The sequence below is a fragment of the Neophocaena asiaeorientalis genome, unplaced genomic scaffold, assembly GCF_003031525.2.
Source record: "Neophocaena asiaeorientalis asiaeorientalis breed wild unplaced genomic scaffold, Neophocaena_asiaeorientalis_V1.1 scaffold226, whole genome shotgun sequence".
Classification (NCBI taxonomy): domain Eukaryota; kingdom Metazoa; phylum Chordata; class Mammalia; order Artiodactyla; family Phocoenidae; genus Neophocaena; species Neophocaena asiaeorientalis.
This window is the reverse complement of record NW_020173037.1, coordinates 11,108,367-11,133,193: the sequence shown is the minus strand read 5'-3', so window position 1 is coordinate 11,133,193 and position 24,827 is coordinate 11,108,367. Positions and strand designations below refer to the sequence as shown.

Below are 24,827 nucleotides of genomic sequence, written 5' to 3'. Positions count from 1 at the left end.
TGAAACTGACCTTCAAAAAATGGAAAAATAACTTAATTGAATTAAATTTGTTTTGTTATAAGAATAATGCCTCAGAGCCAGATGGCCAATGAATAACAGTTATCAGATTAATGTAATACTTCCTACAAGTTGAAGTAAGGTTTAAATAAGAAATAAAATGCAGACTTTTTAATTGAAGAAAAACGTTTAAGAGGCCAAAGAGATTTACATGTATTTATCAGAAAGCTTCTACAGTAACCCATGCTTTGTTTGAACCTTCTTACTATTATCATTGCCAGATGAAGCTTTTGGAAGCTACACTTAAATAATACTTGTCCTCAACTGTAAAATATACCATAAAAACACATAATACTAATACGGTTAAAATTTTTTAATAATATATCTTTAGTTTTTAAATAATATATCTTTAATATTAAGAATAAAATTTTAACTAAACATATTGGCTACTGGTATGTGCACGCATTCAGATATCATAATTGCCCAACATTATCAACTTCATAGAGTAGTATTAGAAAATTGACATTTTAACAACAAGATACTAAGAATATCAAGTATTTAAAATGCCTTAAATTCTGGCTTTGGGGAAGGACGGGGGTATAGGAAAGAAAGAAAACAAGTATATTAGAAGAGTAGAGATTTAAGGACTTAATCCTGGGCAAAAACAAAAACAAAAAAACTAATAACGGAATTAAGATGAAAAAGCTTTCAAAATACCAGTGTTTTGGGCTCCCCTGGTGGCGCAGTGGTTGAGAGTCTGTCTGCTGATGCAGGGGTCTGGGAAGATCCCACATGCTGCGGAGAGCCATGGCCTGTGAGCCATGGCCGCTAAGCCTGCGCGTCCGGAGCCTGTGCTCCGCAGTGGGAGAGGCCACAACAGTGAGAGGCCCACGTACCGCAAAACAAAAACAAAAACAAAAACCCAGTGTTTTAAGGCACACAGTGGAGTAACTGTGGTCAGAAGAGAAAAAAAGTATAAGCTTCAGCAAGTACATTGTCAAGGGATATGATCAAAGAAAAACCATAAAGAAGATTTTTCTACTTCTCCCTTATATGTTTCAGAAATTTATCTAAATAAGTCAATAAACAAATAGTTTTCAGTAAATTGGTATCTTGTACAACTTAAATAATATAAATGAACTGGGCATCACATCTGGTCTCAAGTGCCTGCGAATCTGGCAATATTCTGTTGCTATCCATTACTAAGAACAGAATGGTATATTAATACTCCCATAACATTATAAAATGGAGATTCTAAGTGGGTTACATGGAGATTCGGGAACAGGAAGGTCCCCCAAGCTCTGTGGAAGCTCCTAGAAGATACAGTATTTAATGGGCTATTTTGTACAAGTGACAAATCATAAAGGTAAAACCTGAATGGTCCCTTCCTTATGGTGCTAGTTCATGAAAATCAATTTGGTTACCTAAATCTTTGTTTAGAAAATAAAATTTTGTTCCAATACACTTACTAGTTGGTAGGAAGAAAGGTATATTTAAGATAAATAAAAATCTAGTTTTGACCTTAAGACTTCTTACCTTCCCATAAAAGCTACAAAAATTGCTGTTTTCTTCCCAGATATTTTTGTTCATAAAAGGAAGCAAAATACTTTTCTAAGAATACACAAAAATATAAGTTAAACCCATTCTGTGACAGCCTTTCAAAGTATTTTATTTTATAATGTAAAGATCATACAATATTTCTCAATTTTACATCTGTAACACTTCGCATATTAAACATGAAATGTTGCTTTTTGCACAAACTTTAAAAAAACACAATTATTCCATGGACTTAGTCTGTAATCTTACTGAGCACTGATTATATTTAATCACTGAAATAATACCATGTCTATAACATGTACTCAATGAGATGAAAATGTTAATGATACTGTCAGGAACCAATTCCAGAATTGATAATACCTGTATCATTTCTAATTGACATCCTGCACCACAAAACAAAGTAGTTTTAGTATTTAAGTCACGTACTTACATTATAACAGTGATTTATGCCACCAAAAAAGAAGCCTAACAAAGTTCCTGGGGAAACTCATACAAAAAAACAAAATAAAACTGAAAAAAATCTAATCTTTTTTTAAAAGGCCACTTCAGTTGTTGCTGAAATGGGCACTCAGTAGCATAAGAATGAAACAGGAAGTACAGTTCACCTAGTAAAGTACTAGTTTAGGTGAGGTCAGTGTAGGCAAGGGGACTGAGGGCATGGAATTCTTGGAGGTATGATTTAGACACCACTACTGACATGCATGGATGATGGATGGGAAGTTTGAAAAAGAAAAGGTCAACTTACTGAAGGTTCCAGCAAGGTCCTGTCCTACCACAGCTATTGTTAGTAGGGGGAAAAAAAAAAAAAACAACAGAAATTTTTTTTTTCAAAATCAAGGGCAGTATAAAAATAAAATTAGTGCTTATTGATTTATCAGTATCCTAATTCCTTTCAGAAAGAAAAGCATTTCATTCAGAGCAAAATTCAGTAAGAGCATTGTATTTTTACTGATCTTAAGAAATTCAAATCAACATTTGAAACAATTTAAATTATCCAAGATTCAATTATATTTCTAGAATTTTACTGAAGTAATTTTAGGTAATTTTAAATATTCTGATAATGTAAAACTACACTGAAGAAATTGATTTATTTAATAAAACGCATAAAAGAAAAATATAAAGCTTGTACAAAAGTTGAAATACTTAGAATAAAATATTAGAAGAGCTCGCTTTGTCCTCATGTGACTTTTCATAAAATAAACACACTGGCACCGGGAACTAGGATTCTCTCAGTTTCTTGCCAAAAACGGTGTAACAGTAAATATACTCGGTCTATTTTACCACCTTTTGTTTACAGCCAAATGCAAAACATGTATTCTTAAAAGCAACACAGTTCTAGATTTTTAATTACAGATTTAATTATTCCTCATTTTCTACCAATTCCTGTCATAGTAAGAAAAAGTAAAAGCAGAATTTCTGCATTTTAATATAGTGACATACAGTGACACCAATAGGCCAAGAGGCATACCTGAGTAAAGAACACCAAACTAAATATTCTAGCTGAGACAGGCACTAATATTGCTGAGTAATGTGGTCACTTTAAAAAAAACTGAGCATCTATTAACCCTTCCTATTCATGACACACCTAGAATGGGGGAGGGAAAGAAGGTGAGGGGAGAATAGGGAGAAGAAAAAGGACCAGAGAGACAAGAGGGAAGGAAATGTGTGTGTGTGTCTCTCAAAATAACCTAGGAAGGTAAGTAACAGTATCTCCATGGAAAAACAAGTCTGTAAGAAGTCAATTACTGAGAATGAATAAAACATCACAAACAGATATTTACTGAGTTGGGCTTCAAATTACTATGCCATGTTACCAAATTTATAAAACATAATGCATATATATCTGGATTCAGTTACCCGTAAGGGCCATATTATAGCTAAAAATATCCAGAAATGGTATGACATCACATGTATGACATCACATGCTAGCATAGTCCAGACTATCAGACAGTAACTGGGAAAAATATGAAGTTTAACAATGAATTTTAGTATGAATCCAGGTACTTATCCACAGATGGCTCAGACATCAAAGACCATGATACCACACTACATCTCCCACCTCACTAGCTCCTGACAGAGGGGCCTTGTCTTAGCTCAACAGTAACTTCTGTCTTGCCTCAGGACCTCTGCACTTATTGTTCTCTCTGCCAACACTGCCCCACATCCATCCCTCTCCCTAACTCATTGAGGGGCTGGCTCTTTTTAATCCTTATTTGTCATTCCTCCAGGGATGCCTTCCCAGACCACCACTGTTAGTCTCCCCATGCTATACCAATTTTTCCTTCACTGCACTTAGTACAAATTATAGTTTTATGCTTATTAGCATATTTTCTTGCTTAATATCTCTCCCACTGAACCATATCCCAGTAAGGGTAGAGATCGTGTCTGTTTGGTTCACCACTGACCAACAGCACCTAACATAATGCATGGATTTCAAGTTGATTTGCTGAATAAAGATGGGCGGCCAGGTGGCAGGCGGCTGTTTTACTTCCACCTTTAGTCACAGTGCGTGGACTTCAGTGAGAATCTTATTCATTACTTGTTTGGTTACAGAACATTCCCTCCACCACCAATTCCAACAGTCACTCCTAGCAATCTAAGAAAATAGCCTGGGGCAGGGTTTCCACAGGAAAAAAAGGTAATCCAGGTTAAATTTCCCAGAGTTCTGCCAGTTACTGAGCAGGGATTCAAACTACTGTAGCACAGGGCCCACGCTCCCCTTATCTGATGGTATGCAAGAGCACTTTTTTTTTGCCTTAGATTTTTCTAAGTGTAGTATTTATTACCCCAATAAACCACACTTAAGTTCCATGTTTTTCTTTAACTCATAAAATTTGAAATTTATAAAAATGACCCCAAAGGTGTTTTAGTGATTACTTTCATAATTTGCCAATAGATAATTATGTTACTACTGTAAACTTTCTTTAGCAAAATACTAAAACACAATCTGTAAATGAAGTCCTCAAACTCGGCTACATAAGAAGCTTCTGAAGAGGTTTTAAAAAACAAATGAACAAAAAAATCGGATATATGAAATTCGGATTTAGTAAGCCTTGGATGACACCTTATATTCTTTATACGTTCCGTAAGTGTTTTTGCAAGGAGGCTGGGGCCTTGGAGGATGGGGCCTGAGCATGGATATTTTATTTTTTAAAGCTCCTGGTGATTTAATTATGTAGCCAGTATTGAGAACCACTGCAAATCAAAACCTCTGAACTCCATTCCAATAAACAGAGCAAATAAACATTGAGTGCTTTTATGTTTTTTTTTTTTTAACATTCATTACCTGATTTTATTCCCAGCCCAATATTCATTGGGCCCATTAACTGGATGAAGGTGTAAATAAATGTGCTGATCTGTGTTCTGATTTGTGAACCTATAAATACACAGAAATCCAATTTGTTTAAAAAAAAAAAGGCAAAAGTTTTGGGAATTCCCTGGCAGTCCAGTGGTTAGGACTCCAGGCTTCCAATGCAGGGGGCACGGGTTTGATCCCTGGTCGGGGAATTAAGAGCTCGCACGCCAAGCGGCACAGCCAAAAGAAAAAAAAAATCCAATCTGTAAAACCAGGGAGTTCACTTAGACAACCAAGTAAGTTAATCTGCTATTCTGCTGCAAGGTGGCAATAACAATAAAATCCCACCACTAGCATACTTTTATTGTGCACTAATTATGTACCAGTTACAATATTCAGGGCTTTGCATGGATTATCTTGTCTAACCCTCAAAACACAAAGTAACATGCCTGTCTTGCCCATAATTTATGTGAGTCTTACTTGTCTGCAGATATATGGGTCAGCTGACAACAATGAAAAGATGGTGTGATTTAGAAGGAACACATTGAGGCTTAAGATTTTGGAGGTGAAACTGTTGTGAGGGCGACCAACTTGAGGTGATGCCTATTGAGTGCTGGGTACAAGAAAAGGAATAGAAGTGAAAGTCTGCAGGAGCAGAGGAAGAAAAGAAAATATGAGACTAAGTTCTAAAAGACAGTGAAATCACCCAGGATAACAAAGGACTGGCTTTGACTACTAATTCCTGCTTCTGAATTGACCCATGAACACCTCATTCTCAAGTTTAATCTATTTCAACTTTTCTCTCCCTCCCTGGGTCCCACGGTGGTTCCCCAGTTCCAGACTCTCTATAGCAGTATTTACTCATGTTGGACTCCTGGACAGTCCAAATACATTCCATATCAATCAAACCTCCAAATGAGCCAAAAAAAATAGCAAAAATGAACTGTCAATTTTATTACTCTTAAACGGCATCCCTTATATTTTTGGAAGACTCTACACTTTTTATATTTCTGATAGATGTAGTAAAAAAATAATTAAAAAAACAAGATACAGAAGAATGATAGCAGATTTAAAATATCTAAATCAGTAGCAGATAAAACACTCACTTTAAGATTGATGCTGAATTTGAAAAGACGCAGCATGCTGCAAAACTGCCTGGAAGTGAAAAATCTCACTATAAACGTCTTCTGTTTTCTACTACATTCTCAAGTAGGTCACCAACATTCCTCTTACCTTACTCCTCTCCTTTATGTTAATCTCTCTTTTCAAATGCAGCTCCTGTACTAAACCTAAACCTCTTATTCTGCTCAGATGCTTCTAAGTGACTAGTAACATTGAGAAAGAGAATCCTGCCAAGAAAATGAACTTGGCCCTAGTACTTCGGCCCACTGACTGTCAAGGCAGATTTGGGTTGCTACCAGAAAATGCTGGATTATCTCTACGTCCTTTCATACATCTCTAGCTATGTGAACACAAATGCTGAAGCAAGTTCTCCTGCAACAAGGTTAAGCAGACAGATAAAATTTTAATGGAATAAATGGAGCAATCAGAAGAAAAGTTACTAAGTCTTAGTTAACACAATGGTTATTTGAAGGAAACTGGCAAATAAAGCAATCAGCAATTGGTGTCTCAGTGAACTGAATTCTCAGAAATCGTGCTTGAGAGAATTACTATCATAGGTTTCTCTACTGTGAGTTTTTTTAAAAGCGCATCATTTGTTAAAAATTACTTCTGCAAAGTTCCAATCTGTCAATCTCTAGATTGATGCACAAAGGTCTTGCCAGTCAATCTGCAAGTGGGCGTAACAATGACCTACCTTGTTAGTGAACCTGAACAAATGCTCATTTCTACCACTTACTTAGAAACAGATTTTTAACTCTCTACAAGGAGGAGTGATTTATAAGTAAGACATCTAATAAGCTCGCAGGGGCACTTCTGACCTTCTGAATTATGAGTTAAACTTATCTTCCACACTTCACATGCTAATCTATTATTTAAAATTGGTATAGATTATCTGCTGAACTTTATACACTTAAACGTTGAACTAAAAGATTTTATTACTACTGTAGAGAATTACTGAAAAACAAGAATAAAGCTATGTGAAACATGTCTCACACTAAAACAACCGTAAGGAACAAAAACCCAAATCAAGAAAATAGGAACTTATCTCCAAGCAGAGTTGAGCTACTCCTGATCTGGTGCTAGAAGACAATGCTCAAGGTCACCTGGGAATTAACAACTGCTTGGCTTATTATATGCTTCTAAGTCTGTATGTATTCTTAAGGATAAATGTCTTACAGAGCTTAAATAATCACTTCACAGAGGAACTAAAATTAGAAAGACTTTACCGTGGTTTTTATCCTCTTTTATTTTATTGATAGCAGCATCAATAGTGGGGAGAGGTTCAAAAAGTACTTTTAAAGCTGTCTGGCCTATTTACATCACCAATGCACATCTTAATATAAAATTTGAAATATATAAAGTACAGTACCTGAAACTGAACTCTTGGACACTGGATCAGAGATAAATTAGTACCAATTTTCCTTACGATACTTCGAGATGAACCATACGGCTTCCCAGACCAAAGTACCTAAGTAGGAAAAACCAAAAGTTTAATTACAAGACTTACAGAACTGTTAATACAAAGCACTAGACAGTTAATTGCATGACATGCTGACACATTAATTATGGGATCACAAAGCTCTATGTTACGGGAAATGAGCTAATATTTCTCAATTAAAAATTAAAGAATATATACAGCAGGTTGTTACTAATGCAATAAAGTTTAATGTAAGGCATTATATAAAAATGTAAAAGAACAACTAGTGGAAGTTCCCTGGTGGTTCAATCTCTGGTTGGGGATCTGATCCCACAAGCCGTGCAGCATGGCCAAAAGGAAGAAAAAAAAAAAAGAACTACTAGTAATTGTAAAATAAAATTATATTAGGAGTAAAAATTCATCTGTTTTCATTAGGTTTTCATCCTACTCTGCAGAGGAAACTATTTTATCTCCTCTGCTATATTTTTAGAATTTTATCTATAAGTTTTTCAAAACTACAAGCTACTTACAATAGACTTTCAAAACAAATGCAAATCAGTACAAAGTTCAGAATCTGAATTTGTACAATGCAGGATGCTGCATTTTGTTTGCTACACAAGAAGGCCTGGCCAAGGGTGAGTGGGGGCCAAAATCCAGTTGTACTTGTGAGGCCTTGTCTCAGGGGAAAGGTGTCTTTTCCTAATTTATACAAAAGTACTAAATAGGCTAGTGATAACCCCAGTGAGCAGAATTTTTCAGATGAAATCATAATACACAGAGGACATTATGCTATGCTTAAAGCAAAAACAAATACAAACCTCAAAGCAAAAAGCAAACAAAAAATGCACAGGCAGAATGTTAAAGCATTACGAATTGTACCTTGAAACTTCTCCCCAAGTATATGCTCTTTCCTTAAAGAGAAAAACTATCCATCTGTTTTGAGTGCTATACCTGAAAGCCTGGACAGAAGAGGTAAAGAGAGGTGGTATACTATTAAAAGCAATTTGGAAAAAAAAGAATGAGAATGATACGACTATTTACTAATTCATTCAACTGAGATATTCAATTGCATCCTAAAACTATTAAATAAATAGTACCAAATCAGCTGGCATGTATTCTGAGCAATGGACACTGACCCCTTTTTAAAGTCACTCCATGCCCATTCTAATTTAAAGAATGGAATTACAGTATGACCAAGCAATGTTACTGTAAACAGCCATGGCTCCAACACATAACCCTAACTAGACCTTTAGACCATTCTAAAAGCATGCACAGCTTGTAAAACGAGCATAGAAGCAATCTGACTTCTTAGATTTTAGCAATCAAATCCAATTTAAGGTTAACAGTATGAATCAAAGTGAGGATCATGGGGTATATCTAATACCTCTGGCATCTGCCTCTGCTCATACAATTCTCATCATCAATATGGTCAAAGTTTCAGATAAATAACAAGGACCTACTGTACAGCACAGGAAACTATATTCAAGGTCTTTTAATAACCTATAATAGAAAAGAATCTGGGGCTTCCCTGGTGGCGCAGTGGTTGGGAGTCCGCCTGCCAATGCAGGGGACACGGGTTCGTGCCCCGGTCCGGGAAGATCCCACATGCCGCGGAGCGGCTGGGCCCGTGAGCCATGGCCGCTGAGCCTGCGCGTCCGGAGCCTGTGCTCCGCAATGGGAGAGGCCGCAACAGTGGGAGGCCCTACCACAAAAAAAAAAAGAAAAAAAAAAAAGAAAAGAATCTGAAAAAGAACAGATATATACAAATAAATGTATAACTGAATCACTTTGCTGTACATTTGAAGCTCACACAACATTGTAAATTAACTATACTTCAATTTTTTTTAAATGGATTTAAAAAATTGTTCAAAGTTTCACTGACTGTTTACCTGGGAGAGCTCCAGGAAGTACTATAACCTACACTGGCTACTATAACCAACAAAAACTGTAACTCCTGCTTTAGAAATATAAATGAAAAGGATGGACAGGTTGGAAAACTGGTCAGTGGAAAGATAAGAAGACATCAATACTGAAATAAGAATATTAAACAAAGAATATAAGAGGTAAAGTTACTGTGAAGCTTAGAATTACGTGGAGTTCAGGAAAGCAATCATTCAAACCAATGATCATACAGAGGATCATCACATGAACAGTGTTAATAACACGAGGACCAAGAGGAGGAAAATCATCCGACCAGAGGAAAAAGGGAATCACAGCCTTACAAACCCAACATAGGAGGCCAAGAAAAGCAAGAGGGAAGAGAAATGGGGATATATGTACAGCTGATTCACTTTGTTATAAAGCAGAAACTAACACACCGTTGTAAAGCAGTTATGCTCCAATAAAGATGTAAAAAAATAAAATAAAATAAAACAGACAGTATTTAAGCAAACTCTTTACCTTATACATGTTAATAGGCATCGATCTTTTAAAAAAATAGCCATAGGGCAATAGTAACTACACCACTCAATCACTTCTCATGTCTTCTATTTAGCCGTAAGTCAAAACTCGCCTATGATGTAGGAGAATGCTATTTATACATCACAATGTGACAATTACATAGTCTAATGTGAATCTTCCATCCCTCCAGTAAGCAAAGATCTTAACTGCAGATGAAGAGGACAAAAAAGCTCACGAAGAAAAGTTCAAAAAGGACTTGCCAAGGTCAGAAACTAAGATTTCTGCCAGCTTTTAGCCTTCCTTGCTATGCATGCTTCAGGGCTAAGTTTCAACTATTATCTTCCCATCTGCTTTATATCAGAAGGAAAGAATACCAGGTGCCTTCAACAAGGGAAGGTGGCCAAAGCTTCAGCTTTTACTTATAAGGAATTAGTAGACTATTTAGGCTTTTGATGCAAAGTTAAGGAAAGTAAAAGAACAGATTGCCTTATGTTATTATTTTTTCAAGTATACACAGTGGACTAACATAATGTTGTTCTGTTACTTGTGAACTGCATAACATTTAGCACCAAAAATTATGAAGCAAGAGTCTTTATAAGCTAATGACTGGGATATTTAGAAAGAAGAGGAGCCATAACCTTCAGTGGATTGAAGAAAAAGTAAGGGGAAGGAGCAGCTAACTTCCAAGAAGTCTAAAACTAGGTCTTAAACTTTATTTTTTCTATTCAGCCCTCATGGAGGGGGAGAAATTGTAAATGGCTGTGAAGAAATAATGAACAGATGGTATGGAAAGTCACCATCTGTGCATTGGGAGGCTGTACGGCCCAAGTGCATCTCCTACCCTAACTGGTGGCTGAACTGTGTCTTGTCAGTACACTTGTTTGGAGAAGGAAAGGCTTCCTCTAAAGATGAACTGTCAGTAATATCTTTTCAGATCTAAGAGAGAGGGCAGGGAGAAAACTGTCATTACTAGACAATTCGATTTCATTAAGAAATAAGAATTCGGCTTCTCTGGTGATGCAGTGGTTAAGAATCCTCCTGCCAATGCAGGAGTCATGGGTTCGAGCCCTGGTGCGGGAAGATCCCACATGCCACGGAGCAACTAAGCCCGTGTGCCACAACTACTGAGCCTGCGCTCTAGAGCCCGTGAGCCACAACTACTGAGCCCGCGTGCCACAACTACTGAAGCCCACACACCTAGAGCTCGTGCTCCGCAACAAGAGAAGCCACCGCAATGAGAAGCCCGTGCACCGCAACGAAGAGTAGCCCCCGCTCAGCGCAACTAGAGAAAACCCACGCGCAGCAACAAAGACCCAACGTAGCCAAAAATAAGTAAAATACATTTATAAAAAAAAAAACATTCAATTCCATTAAAAAAAAATTAAGTAACAGTAATTTTTTTTAATTAATTTATTTTTGGCTGTGTTGTGTCTTCGTTGCGGTGTGCAGGTTTCTCACTGCAGTGGCTTCTCTTGTTGCAGAGCACGGGCTCTAGGCGCGCGGGCTTCAGTAGTTGTGGCTCACGGGCTCTAGAGAGCAGGCTCAGTAGTTGTGGCGCACGGGCTTAGTTGCTCCGCGGCAGGTGGGATCCTCCCGGACCAGGGCTCGAACCCGTGTCCCCTGCATTGGCAGGCGGATTCTCAACCACTGCACCACCAGGGAAGCCCTATTTATTATTATTAAACAAAAAAACTGCTTTGCTTTATTTATAAGTACTGATAAATAATGTAATAATGAATCTGTGTGGGGCATGCATGTTTGCATGTCTGAGTCTAGTAATGACAGTCCATAGCATCTGGCAACAGAGTTTGTAAGTGATGACAGCAAGGAGGAGGATGACACCAGGAGAGCAATTTGTTCTTTGTTAACAATGTGAAAAGCTATTGTCGAAGTGCCGAAGTGTGAGGCTGGAATCTGAAAATGTCATCTGTCTCACCATGATGACTGCACTCAAGCTTTATACGGTGGTGATTCATTTCTTAGAGACTAGTTAAATCTATATTTCTATCTGAGAGTCACCATTTAGCAAGAAAAAATATAAACTTAATTCTAATCAAATGTATTTTTCTCAAAAAAACTATGTAATATTAACCCAAGGTTCTTATTCTGATATATAATTTCGCATATCCCTGAAATTATACACAAAATTATGTACATATACAACATTTTTCTGGGAAGAAGGTCCATACCATTAATCAAATTTTTAGGGAGCCTAGGACCCAACAAAGTATAAATTCTTAATTCCAAGGGAACCAGAGGAAAATAAAAAGTATGTGTTGGGGAGAAGGGGGTGGAGATAGGAAGATAAAATTCTATAACAATTCTGAAATCCCCAACTGAAGACAACCCTTCCCTCAGTTCTCTTCTTCCTTATCTAAACTCCTAGCCACATTCACATTCTTCCTCCAAAACAGAAGAGGAAAACAAGGTTGCAATTCTTAAGTATTACTGGAAATATATTCCTAATACAAATTAGATATTTGCTGTAACTTTTCAACATAAAATACTGAGATGAACCAGAATCACTTTAGTTTCATAGCTTGCTTTCTCTAGTTTAAAACGATTTTTACTTAAGGGCATAAATATAGTAATAATAGAATGAGGAGAAAGTTTGGACAAATGTGAATACAGCTGACCCCTGAACAATGCTCAGGTTAGGGACACCAAACACTGCCCCCACTTTCCCAACAAAATCCACATATAACTTCACAGTTGGCCCTCCTGTATCCAGGGTTTCACATCTGCGGATTCAACCAACCATGTATCATGTACTACAGTACTTACTACGGAAAAAAATCTGCATCTAAGTGGATGCAAGCAGTTGAAACCCACACTATTCAAGGGTCAACTGTATATAGTTTTAAATTCAAACAAATGTTGAGGCCAAATGGAACACAGTGAAGAGAAAACATAGAGACCACGGCAGCATATAGGCCTGGTTTTAAAAGTAGGCTCTACCATTTATTGTCTGTATAAAGCTGGCAAATTATTGATCCCTCTATGTTTCCCTTTCCTCATCTATAAAATGGGAACAGTATCTACCTCATAAGCCTATGAGTCTTAAATGAGTTAAGGGAGGGGCTTCCCTGGTGGCGCAGTGGTTAGGAGTCTGCCTGCCAATGCAGGGGACGCGGGTTCGAGCCCTGGTCCGGGAAGATCCCACATGCCGCGGAGCAACTAAGCCCGTGGGCCACAACTGCTGAGCCTGCGCTCTGGAGCCTGCAAGCCACAACTGCTGAGCCCACATGCCACAACTACTGAGGTCCACGCACCTAGAGCCCGTGCTCCGCAACGAGAGGCCACTGCAATGAGAGGCCCGTGCACTACAACGAAGAGTAGCCCCCCCTCGCTGCAACTAGAGAAGGCCCAAACGCAGCCAAAAATAAGTAAAATAAATAAATTTTTTTTAAAAACTGAGTTAAGGTATTTAAATATAACACGACTTTAATAAATACTGTCTTCTTCCCCTTCTATTATAAGAGGTAGCAAAGTACACTAAAAAGAAGATTTTGGAATCAAAATTGGGTTCATATTACAGCTCTGCCACTTATTAGTCAGGTAACTTTGCACAAGTCAGTTAAACACTCTGAACCTCAGGTTCCTCATCTGTTAAAAAAAAAAAGTGTTGTCCTAGTGAACACACAAAATACATGTAAAACACTGGGCATAGTAAGCCGATCAGTGATAGCTATTATGATGGTGCTGATGTGTACGGTAAAATACAAAGAGCTAATCATCACCAGCTGGGCCTAATGGCAAAAACAAAACGCAGATCTCAAAACCTGCACTTTCTTTTTAAAGCAGATAAAATATGCAAAGAATGAAGGCATTTTCTGCTCTTGAATACATTCAAATATAGTACCAAGTTCATTTATATGTCAAAGCAGTGAGAAATATGTATTTATCATTGAAAGATGGAACTAAAAAGTTTTTTTTTTATATTCAGATTACTCTTAAGCAGCAAGCTAAAAGATCCCAGAAAGTAAGATAGAAAATAACTCCAAAGGGTCAAATTGTTTAATGTTAGGAGAAAATTTATTTTCATACAGATTTTCAGTTAACTGATTAAAGGTGATGATTATATGTTACATAAAAAAATGATCTTTCCATCTACTGGTAGAAATCAGTTGTGATTACAATATTGGGAGCAAGTTAATGCTCTCTTACCTGGTCCATTCTTTGATGAAAGGCACCCATGTTACAGCTCAAAATGAACAAAGCTAAATAAGTAAACTAAGCTAAATAAAGTGTGTTATCTATTCCTGAAACAAAATTCTGCACTTTGGCCTCAATCAGCACTGGTCACATTGCCTGACTTGGGGTGGGGGCAGGGGGATGACAGAGCAAAACAGTAGGAAATTAACCGTCATTGAATGTACCTACACTACATACAGGCCACTGTGATAGGTATTTTACATACACTGCCGTGTAATCCACAGGTTCATTGTGCAGGAGTAGTTCTTTCTACCTGTAATTTGTAGATGAAGAAAGTAACTGGCAGAGATAAATTTCATACGCAGGTTTGTTTGAATCCAAGACCTACAATCTTTCCACTCAACTATACTTTTTTTTTTATACTTCTTACTAAAATTGCAAATAAATAGGAATCGTAAGCTGTAAAGTTTCACTTTTGGGGAATCGTTAGCAACAAAAGCTTCCTGACTTTCTGAAAAGAAATTCTTTTGCTGTCAGTACTGAAATGTTAACCTACCCTATGTAGCCAAATGATGGTAAGTAGCAATTGAGAAAGGTGGTATATTGCATTAAGTGAAGTTCAAAACATGAGAAGATGTAACTGAAAAAGATGAAAGTATTAACTTTACAAACCATTTTCCTATTGTTTATCCGAAAGATAATACTCAAAATTATGTAAATATAAAAAAGGGTAGGGACTTCTCTGGCAATCCAGTGGTTAAGACTTTGTCTTCCAATGCAAGGGGTGTGGGTTCGATCCCCAGTCGGGGAGATATGTAAATGTTATTTGGTTCTTTGCTTTTTATCTCCAAAGAAAATAGATGGAACTTTGTGGGACTGGGGCAACAAAACATTCAACCTTCTCTTAGCAATATTCAAAGAGACACAAAATAAAAACGAAAAAGTAGTACGTTAAAAAGTATACCCATATTCAAATTATGTAACCTGCCTATATCTTTAATGAATACAACGTAATTCCATGTCACCAATGACACTGAATGTGAAAATGAGAAACAAATATTCCACAAAATATGCTTGGCACAAGTACTGCTCTAATAACTTTACACTGGATCTGAAAAAAAAATTATGTATTAGTAGAAAATACTTTTAAAAATGTCAAGATCCGAACATCTTTGGCACAGAATAACAATATTACACTAATTTTTTCCTTTGTATCTACAGTTATATTTTAGGAGACATGACTTACCTTTTAAACAGCTGTGTGATAAACCACATTATAAGAGCATTCAATATTAACAGCTCTACAACATTCAGAGTTGTCAAGCATTAGTCAAACATATTTTATTCAATGATTTCTATATACATTTAAGCCTTTTCCTCACTAATAACAAATGCATTGCTTTTACCAGTCACATGAATATTGGTTAAGTTTTCGATGTAACCAACCCATCCCTTACTTAGGATGCTGGGTAAAGATTCACTTCCATGATTTAAATAGTAAGCAAATTAAATACTACATAAGTTGGCCATACATAAGATTCATTTTTCTCAGAAAAAATTCTCAATGTCTGGATTTTAAAAATGAATTTCAAGCACTCACCGATTGCATGCTTCCAACCTGTTGAAAAACCATCCTAATTAGGCGTTTAATCCAGCCAAGCATTTAGATGGCAAAGTCTCTCCAAATTTGCATTTCAAGTACTTCAGGCAGACATAGTAGCACATGGTCCATAAAGCACACTGAAATGTTAAAATGTAAATACTGAAGTGAAATAATTATTATTTAGAATCTTTACTGTCTACAACACATCTCACAAAGTAAGTTTAGTCTACATCTTAAACCTTTGCATGTATAAGTTTACTTAAGGAAAAAAATTTTCAACTAAGACCTGACACAGCCAAAATAAATAAAACAAATTAAAAAAAAAAAGAAAAAAAATTTACTTGTGATCACCTTTAAATAAACTAATGGTACAATTTTTAAATTTTTTTTAAGTATTTCTTTTCCAGTCAGGGTTCTACCTTGGAAGCAACAAAAACCTACTGTGGCTGACATAAGTAGAAAATATATTTATGGAAAGACACCCAGTAGACAACAATCTTAGAAGAAACTTACAGGCTACACAGCCAGGAAAGACATCCAAAACTGCAGCAGAACTGGTCTTGGAAGACACCACTGCAACTGCTACTGCCACCCCTGACAGAACAGAATCTACCAGTTCCCACTTTCCTGTCCCACTGGCTCCTGAGTTGCTGTCCATACTGGCGGCATTTGCTTGGACGAACCTACCTGGCTACGGTTACAAGCCGATTCTGGCTCTCACCAAAATCATAAAGGAATTCCGGAAACATAAAACAGGAATTCAGAGGCCAAAAGGTAAAAAATAACAACAAACCACACTCACTGGCACTATAACCCCTGCCACTCACCCTCTTCACCTCCCCATCAATATACTGTATATCTGATAGAATTATGAGCTCATATGACATAAACCAGTTTACCTGAAGTGTTGGTCTCCAACACAAGTTTACACCAGACTATAAATCAATGTGCTGCTTCCTTGTCAAGGAAGCCTTTAAAAAAAAAAGCAGTACTTAGTCAGGGGTCCCCAACCTTTCTGGCACCAGGGACCGGTTTCGTGGAAGACAGTTTTTCCACGGACGGGGCGGGGCGATGGTCCAGGCGGTAACGCGAGCAACGGGGAGAAGCAGATGAAGCTCCGCTCGCTCGCCTCCTGTCGTGCGGCCCAGTTCCTAACAGGCCGTGGACCAGTACCGGTCCACGGCTCAGGGGTTGCGGACCCTTGTACTTAGTGATATACTTGATTTACATTCTGATATAGGCTTACCCCTATGTGGACCAGAAATAACGTTTGTGGTCTACACTTTGAGGAGAACTTGATGAAGAATTACAAAGAATTGGGGCGGGGGGGGGATAAAGTTGTCACAAATACGCCAGACGCTGGGTGAAACATGAACCAGAAAGAGCCCAGCCCTAAGGACAGATCAAAGTATGCAATGAAAGAGTTCTAAGCGCTGACAGGAACATATAATTTATTTATAACTAAGAAATGGCCGGGGCTAGAACTTTGGTGAGACATATATTTAAATATTACCAACATCTATAGTTGCCTATAAGAATGAATATTCTGAGAGGTAACGGTAATAAAAAGTGCAAAGGGCCAAAAATAAGCTGGAGATGACTGACAAAAAACTGGTCAGAGAAAAAGGATGGTTTTATGTAATTGGAAAACCTATCACTTTTTTTTTTTTTTTTTTTTTTGCGGTACGCAGGCCTCTCACTGTTGTGGCCTCTCCCGTTGCGGAGCACAGGCTCCAGACGCGTAGGCTCAGAGGCCATGGCTCACTGGCCCAGCCGCTCCGCGGCATGTGGGATCTTCCCAGACCGGGGCACGAACCTGTGTCCCCTGCATCAGCAGGCGGACTCTCAACCACTGTACCACCAGGGAAGCCCTAAACCTATCACTTTTTAAAAAAATTGAGATATAACTTACACAGGCAAGTGCACAAATTTTAAGTATGTCCAGCTTAATCAATTTTTATATATGTATAAACCTGTGGAACCTCCATCCAGATCAAGATGTGAAACATCTGAAGAACCCCAAGAGCTCCCTTGGGCCTCTAATCAGTCGATATCCATGCCTCACCTACCTAACTACTACTCTAACTTTTACAGCCTATCACTTTCACAGGCTGCATGTACTCTTTTGTGTCTGACTTCTGTCACTCAACATTGTCTGTGACATTTATCCACATAATTTGTGAATCACAGTTCTTTTTCACTGATGTTCAGTATTTTGTTGTGGTACTATACCACAATTTACTTGCCCAGTTTACTGGGGGCTTTTTTGTTTGTTTTTTGTTTTACTTTATTGGAGTACAGTTGATTTACAGTGTTGTATTACCCAACTTACTGTTCATGAACATTTGGGTTGTTTCTATTTTTTAGCTACTATAAATAAAGTTGCTGAAACAATTCGTGCACATAACATAGCAAGGTACACATAAGAACTAATTTCTCGGACTTCCCTGGTGGTGCACTGGTTAAGAATCCACCTGCCAATGCAGGGGACACAGGTTTGAGCCCTGGTCCGGGAAGATCCCACAAGTGGAGTAATTAAGCCCGTGCGCCACAACTACTGAGCCCACGAGCCACAACTACTGAAGCCTGCACTCCTAGAGCCTGTGCTCCGCAACAAGAGAAGCCACCACAATGAGAAGCCCACGCACCGCAACGAAGAGTAGTCCCCGCTCGCCACAACTAGAGAAAGTCCACGCACAGCAACGAAGACCCAACACGACCAAAAATTAATTAATTTTAAAAAGAAGAACTAATTTCTCTTGGGACTTCCCCGGTGGTCCAGTGGTTAAGACTCCACGCTTCCACTGCAGGGGGCGTGGGTTCCATCCCTGGTCTGGGAACTAAGATCCCACATGCTGTGCGGCACAGGCAAAAATGAAAAAAGAACTAATTTCTCTTGAGTCTATACCCAGAAGTAAAACTGCTAGATCATCAGATTACACAGAGATAGAGATATAGCTAAATCTTTGAAAAATCTGTAGAAACTAACATTTTTCTGAAGTGGCTGTACCAATTACACTCCCCGCAAGCAGGTATATACAAGAGCTCTAGTTGTTCTATAATCCTTGGTATTGTCAACGGTCAATACTTGGTATTGTCAATCTTTTTAATTTTAGCAGTTTTAGTAGCTTTTCCACAGGTTTTGGGGGCATCTTGATACCTTCCATTAAGAAGTGTCTTTCGCTGGCTTTTTTTTTTTTTTAAAGATTTCTTTTGATGTAGACCAGTTTTAAAGTCTTTAATGAATTTGTTACAATACCGCTTCTGTTCTAATGTTTTGGTTTTTTGGCCTTGAGGCATGTGGGATCTTAGCTTCCCGAGCAGGAACCGCATCCCCTGCATTGGAGGGCGAAGTCTTAACCAGTGGACCGCCAGGGAAGTCCCTTTCCCTCGTTTTTTAAGCAGATAGTTTTGTGTTTTTTTTTTTTAACTATTTTTTAAAATTATTCTTGCCAGAAAAAAAAAAATTATTCTTGCCAGGAAGGAGTCTGTGCCAGAGATAAAGATTAGGAAGCACTGGCTTAGAAAAAGGAGATGCAACCTAAGAGTGAATGGGCTAACTCATACTCAGAGTAAGAAATGAAGCCTGAATAGAAGCCTCAAGAAATACTTGCGCATCAAGCAGAGAAAACAAGAGTCACTGGGAAAAAAATGATCAAAGGGGTAACAGAAAAATGAGAGAGGTGTTGTCACCAAAAAAAAAAGGAAATTTCAGTAAGGGGAATGGTTCTTGTTACTGATAAACAGTAAACACAGAGGAAAGGTCACATAGTCGGTGGCCGCCTACAGTTACCCTTTCCTCCAAACTTCTCCACTGTGCTCTCTGGAACCCTGTTTGAAGGTAAGCATCCCCTCCCTCGCTGAACTGAAATTTGGCTGTCCCTTTAGAATGCTGCTTCCAAGCCTTCTCAAAGGCTCCTGTGCTTGCTTATTCTCTCCTACTTTATATCAAGGCTGTTTCCAATCAATTACTGCTCTAAGCTCTTTGAAAAACCCTCCCTCAAAGGCAAAACTAAAGTGACAACAAAACAGAGCAGTGGTCACCAGGGTTATTAACTACAGCAAAGCACAAGGGAGGTTTTGGAAAAATGGAAGTAGTTTATATCTCGATTGTGGTGGTGGTTACATGACTCTATGTTCAAAGAAATGTCTGCCAAAAGGAGTGAATTTTGCTGTATGTAAATTATACCTTCACTTAAAAAAAAAAAAAAAAAGCTCTCCTTAGGAAGCACTGCTTTACCACCCTCTGTCCCTCATGAGGGTTGACTTAAGGACACTTGAATCATTCCCTATCGCTCAGCTATGACTTCAACCGAGTCTTCTTCTCTACTCCAAGTCCTTTCCTAAATGGAATTCTGCACTTCGGCCTCATTGGCACTAGTACACCAATAAACATATATTCTTGCTGGTGCTAGGTGATTATAATATTCACAGAGATGATGCATCCAACAGAGCACTGTTTGAGTCTACTTACATAAAGACCTAAAACAGGTAAAAGTGAAAGCAATCTCATCAGAGATTATGAATTTTTTTTTTTTAATTTAAACTTAGTCTTTTTTGTTTTGTTTTGAATTGTTGGAGGCAGAGGTCGTGACTGGCAGCAGGCCTGAGAGGGATTTCTGAGGGTGCTGGCAATGTTCTATTTCTTGACATACGCAGATACTTGAACGTGTTTGCTCTGTGAAAGCTTACCAAGATACTTTTCTTAATGTAAGTTATGCTTCAAATACAAGTTTTAAAAACACACAGAGCCTTTGACCAAGTTATGCAACTTTCAGGAATTTCTTTTGCAGAAATAAAAGCATTATACATAAAGAATATATATAAAGGTATTTTCTGCAGTGCTTTTTCTACTCACAAAACTAGGATCAACTTTAAATGTTCACCAATAAAACACCTGTTAAATAAATTACTGTATATGCATATTACAAACTTTATGCATCTATTAAAAGTGAGTTACAGTCTATGTAATGACTTGATGGTATATATATGTTACAGGAAGAGAAATATACTAAGTATGATTTCATTTCTGTAAAACAAAAAAAAATCTTCAACCTTTTCATTTATGAGAAGCTATACATCAAACTATTAAAACTGGCCAGAGTGGGTAGAAGTAAATTTTTCTTTGTATGGTTTGTACTGTTTAGACAATGCTACAAAAATACATGTTTTAATTTTCATTTAAAAACAAAATCTAGGGACTTCCCTGGTGGTCAACTGGGTAAGACTCCACGCTCCAAATGCAGGGGGCCCGGGTTCGATCCCGGGTCCGATCCCGGGTAGGGGAACTAGATCCCGTATGCATGCTGCAACTGAGAGTCCACATGCCGCCACAACTAAGAAGCCCACATGCCACAACTAAGACCTGGCGCAGCCAAAAAAAAAGAAAAAAATATCGAAGTTACAAAAACCAAATATGTCACCTTTCAGCTTTCACTCAGACACTCCTTGGACCATACTGAGACCTTCAGTCTCCTCCTCTGTACTTGCCGTCAACCTAACCAATCCCTTCCCACTTTCACTTTCATCTACCTCATGAAGCCCCAAATCACTTGAACTACTGCTTTGTTAGAATTTTCAACTCCTTTTTCTGTTTTGTTTATTCTACAAGCCAGAACCTGATGAGTCCACAAGCCTACACTTCCTACAATTGGGCTGTAGAAAAAAGACTATATCTCACATTTTGATGTTGCTACAAATGTACTACCTCTGGTCTCAACTGGGCCTTCACTGCTGCCTAGCGTTCAGGAAAATCTTATTTTCTGCTCTTCCCACTCTTCCATTCTCCAGAGCAGCTATTTCAAGCATTCTCCATGCTACCCAAATCTCTCTAACCCTTGCTCCATCATTTCTCAGCAGATGACCAAGCTTACTACTTTAAATAGAGAAGTCTTCTGACACAAAATCCCTCAACTTCCTGCCACGCCACATGCCATACACATAGCATCTCTGCATCCACACCTATTCTGTCCCTCCAAGTCTGTCCCCCATTCTCTCTTGTCCCTCCTTCCAACTAAGTGCTCAGGATTATACCCCCCTCTGCCCCCAACCCACAGGTCTCATTACATCAGCTCCATCCTGTATTACATGGATTCTCTTTCCTCTGCCCTGTTAAATTCAATCACATGCTGCCTTCTGGTTTCTCCCATCTTCTTTTAAACCAAGAAATCTGAAACTGAACTCCTCAACTTTCCTCCTTAATCTGTTGCTTATATGTTCCCTACCTCAGAAAATGGCACACCTAGTCAGTTATTCCTTCTTTCTCTTTCATTTTCTACAATCAAGTTCTATTTTGCTTCCTAAATATATCAGATTCCATTTCCATTGCCCTTACTGCTCTTCTAAGTCTATACTATTGTAAAAATCTATTAACTACACTATTTGCACCACCCCCTCCCCTGATTTTGCTATCCCTTTCTATCCATTCTCACTACCAAAGTAGGTCTTTTATGATTTGGTCATAAAGAGGGTTTTCCTGATCAACCAGGATTAGGGCCCTCCTGTATGTATTCTCTTACATAGTGTATTAAAACAATGTACCTAAACTGCTTACCTCCTCCATGGCACTTCAATCACCGTAAGTGCAAAGACTCTATCTTATTCATCACAGTGACCCCAGCATGTAGCACAACATATAGGATATAACAGTTGCTCAGTTAATATGTGAATATTAAATGAAAGGCATCTAAGCCCCAAGCCAGTACCTTTTCTATACTGTCTCAATTTCAAACAGATATCTTAAGAGGAATTTTACTTCTATTTATAGGTGAACTAGGTAATTTCAGACAAACCCTCCTCCCACTGAGGACAAGTAAACTAGGGGACAATATTTTTAAAATCATCTATTTGAAAGCATCAGAGAACTATTAAGGCAGAGAAGTATACCCAGGCCAAGAGTTGGTTCTTTGAAAAGACTAATAAAAAGAATTGACCTCTAATGAGATTTACTGAGGAGAGAAAAGGCACTTTGCCAGTATCAGGAATGAAAAAAGGGACATCACTATAGATCTTAAAGGCATGAAGAAAATCATAAAAGGCAAAACAAACCTATAGTGTAAGAAGTTACAATGGTGGTTACCTTTGGATGGGGTGGCTAAGAGTTGGAAGGGAGTATAAAGGGGGTCTCTGGAGGGCAGACAACTTTCTATTTCTTAAACTGGGTGGTCTCTGCATGGATATTTGCTTTGTGATCATTTATTAAGCTGTACATTTATGTCTGTGCATCTTTCTGTGTTACACTTTGTGTGTGTTATACTTCACAAGAAAACAGGTTTAAAAAAAAGATAGCTATCCCTGGTGGCGCAGCGGTTGAGAGTCCGCCTGCCAATGCAGTGCACACGGGTTCGTGCCCCTGTCCGGGAGGATCCCACATGCTGCAGAGCGGCTGGGCCCGTGAGCCATGGCCTCTGAGCCTACGCGTCTGGAGCCTGTGCTCCGCAATGGGAGAGGCCACAACAGTGAGAGGCCCACGTACCGAAAAAAAAAAAAAAGATAGCTAAGAATCAGGCTGCACTTTGTTTTCTAGGTTCTTTATGTATGTATATGTGTGTGTGTTTGTAAAATTTAACTTCTAGGATTATATGATGATGGTATAGGCTTATAGTCGAGCCTACTCTAGCATAGACCAGACATACAGAAATATCGTGCAGAAGTAGCGTGGTGGGGTAGCTGGCAAGGCAGTAGAAGAGAAAACCAAGAGTAAAGGAGAAACAGATAAAACTGTGAAAACAGACTTTCTTTTCCCGCCACAAATACTATGAAACTATGTGTGTGCAGGTAGACCAATTAAAGTATAGAGCAATCAAATCAAAGATAAAACAACATAATATTGTTTCAACTAACGCAGTGTATGTTTTTGAGATACTTATAATAAAAAAAGTTATTAGCAATAGTTTCACAATAAACCTGTTAGCAGTGATACCAAAGTTGTCATTAAACTTAAAATTCCAAAAACTTTAAAAGCTACAACAGTACATGGGGCTTATTTTTATAAGGTCTTTTGGAACTATTCAAGGAAATGGCCATTTAATTATCTTTACAATGTAACAGAAGAGTGTGACCATTTCATTCTGGGGTCCGAGGAGTCTAAAAAGATTAATAGAACATTCTTAGTTATTTGGTTGGCTAAATTACTGGAATAAGGTTTCCTGTTCTCAGAAAACTAAGAGATCAGGTAAACCATATTAGTGCATCCCAAACAACAGTCTACATTCTGGCTGCAAACAATGATGCAAAAGAAAAATAAGGACCATGAAGTAAAAAATAAAAACTTATTCAATTTAAAGTTACTGTCCTTGACCCAGCAATCCCACTACTGGGCATATACCCTGAGAAAACCATAATTCAAAAAGAGCCATGTACCAAAATGTTCATCGCAGCTCTATTTACAAAAGCCCAGAGATGGAAACAACCTAAGTGCCCATCATCGGATGAATGGATAAAGAAGATGTGGCACATATATACAATGGAATATTAGCCATAAAAAGAAACGAAATTGAGCTATTTGTAATGAGGTGGATAGACCTAGAGTCTGTCATACAGAGTGAAGTAAGTCAGAAAGAGAAAGACAAATACTGTATGCTGACACATATTATGGAATTTAAGAAAAAAAATGTCATGAAGAACCTAGGGGTAAGACAGGAATGAAGACACAGACCTACTAGAGAACGGACTTGAGTACATGGGGAGGGGGAAGGGTGAGCCGTGACAAAGCGAGAGAGAGGCATGGACTTATATACACTACCAAACATAAGGTAGATAGCTAGTGGGAAGCAGCCACATAGCGCAGGGAGATCAGCTCGGTGCTTTGTGGCCGCCTGGAGGGGTGGGATAGGGAGGGTGGGAAGGAGGGAGACTCAAGAGGGAAGAGATATGGAAACATATGTATATGTATAACTGATTCACTTTGTTATAAAGCAGAAACTAACACACTATTGTAAAGCAATTATACCTCAATAAAGATGTTAAAAAAAAAAGTTACTGTCCTTTATTTTGAGAATATGTCCTTCTTATGTTTTTAGTATTAAAATGCTATTTCTTTTAGGATGTGGGGACAGTAGATGAATGTTACTTTTGATTTTTTTTTTTTAATGCTTACTTATAATAAAAAGTTGTCAGGGCTTCCCTGGTGGTGCAGTGGTTGAGAGTCCGCCCGCCGATGCAGGGGACACGGTTCGTGCCCCGGTCCGGGAAGATCCCAGAGCCATGGCCGCTGAGCCTGCGTGTCCGGAGCCTCTGCTCCACAGCGGGAGAGGCCACAACGGTGAGAGGCCCCCGAACCG

The 24,827-nt window shown here is 38.3% G+C and overlaps 1 protein-coding gene across 4 annotated transcripts in view; it reads right to left on the bottom strand.

The window, feature by feature from the left end:
* Positions 1-24,827, bottom strand: part of MTFR1 (mitochondrial fission regulator 1) — a 78,474-nt gene that overhangs the window by 37,313 nt on the left and 16,334 nt on the right. For 3 of the 4 annotated variants that reach the window (XM_024742577.1, XM_024742576.1, XM_024742578.1), the window contains exons 2-3: positions 15,544-15,683; positions 7,341-7,439 (exon numbers count right to left, since the gene is read on the bottom strand). In XM_024742577.1, the coding sequence (XP_024598345.1) occupies positions 7,341-7,439; positions 15,544-15,606 (162 nt within the window). In that variant the 5' untranslated portion in view covers positions 15,607-15,683. Of the gene's footprint in view, positions 1-7,340; positions 7,440-15,543; positions 15,684-24,643; positions 24,662-24,827 lie in introns of those variants that run through there. The other variant, XM_024742579.1, reaches the window with a different exon arrangement.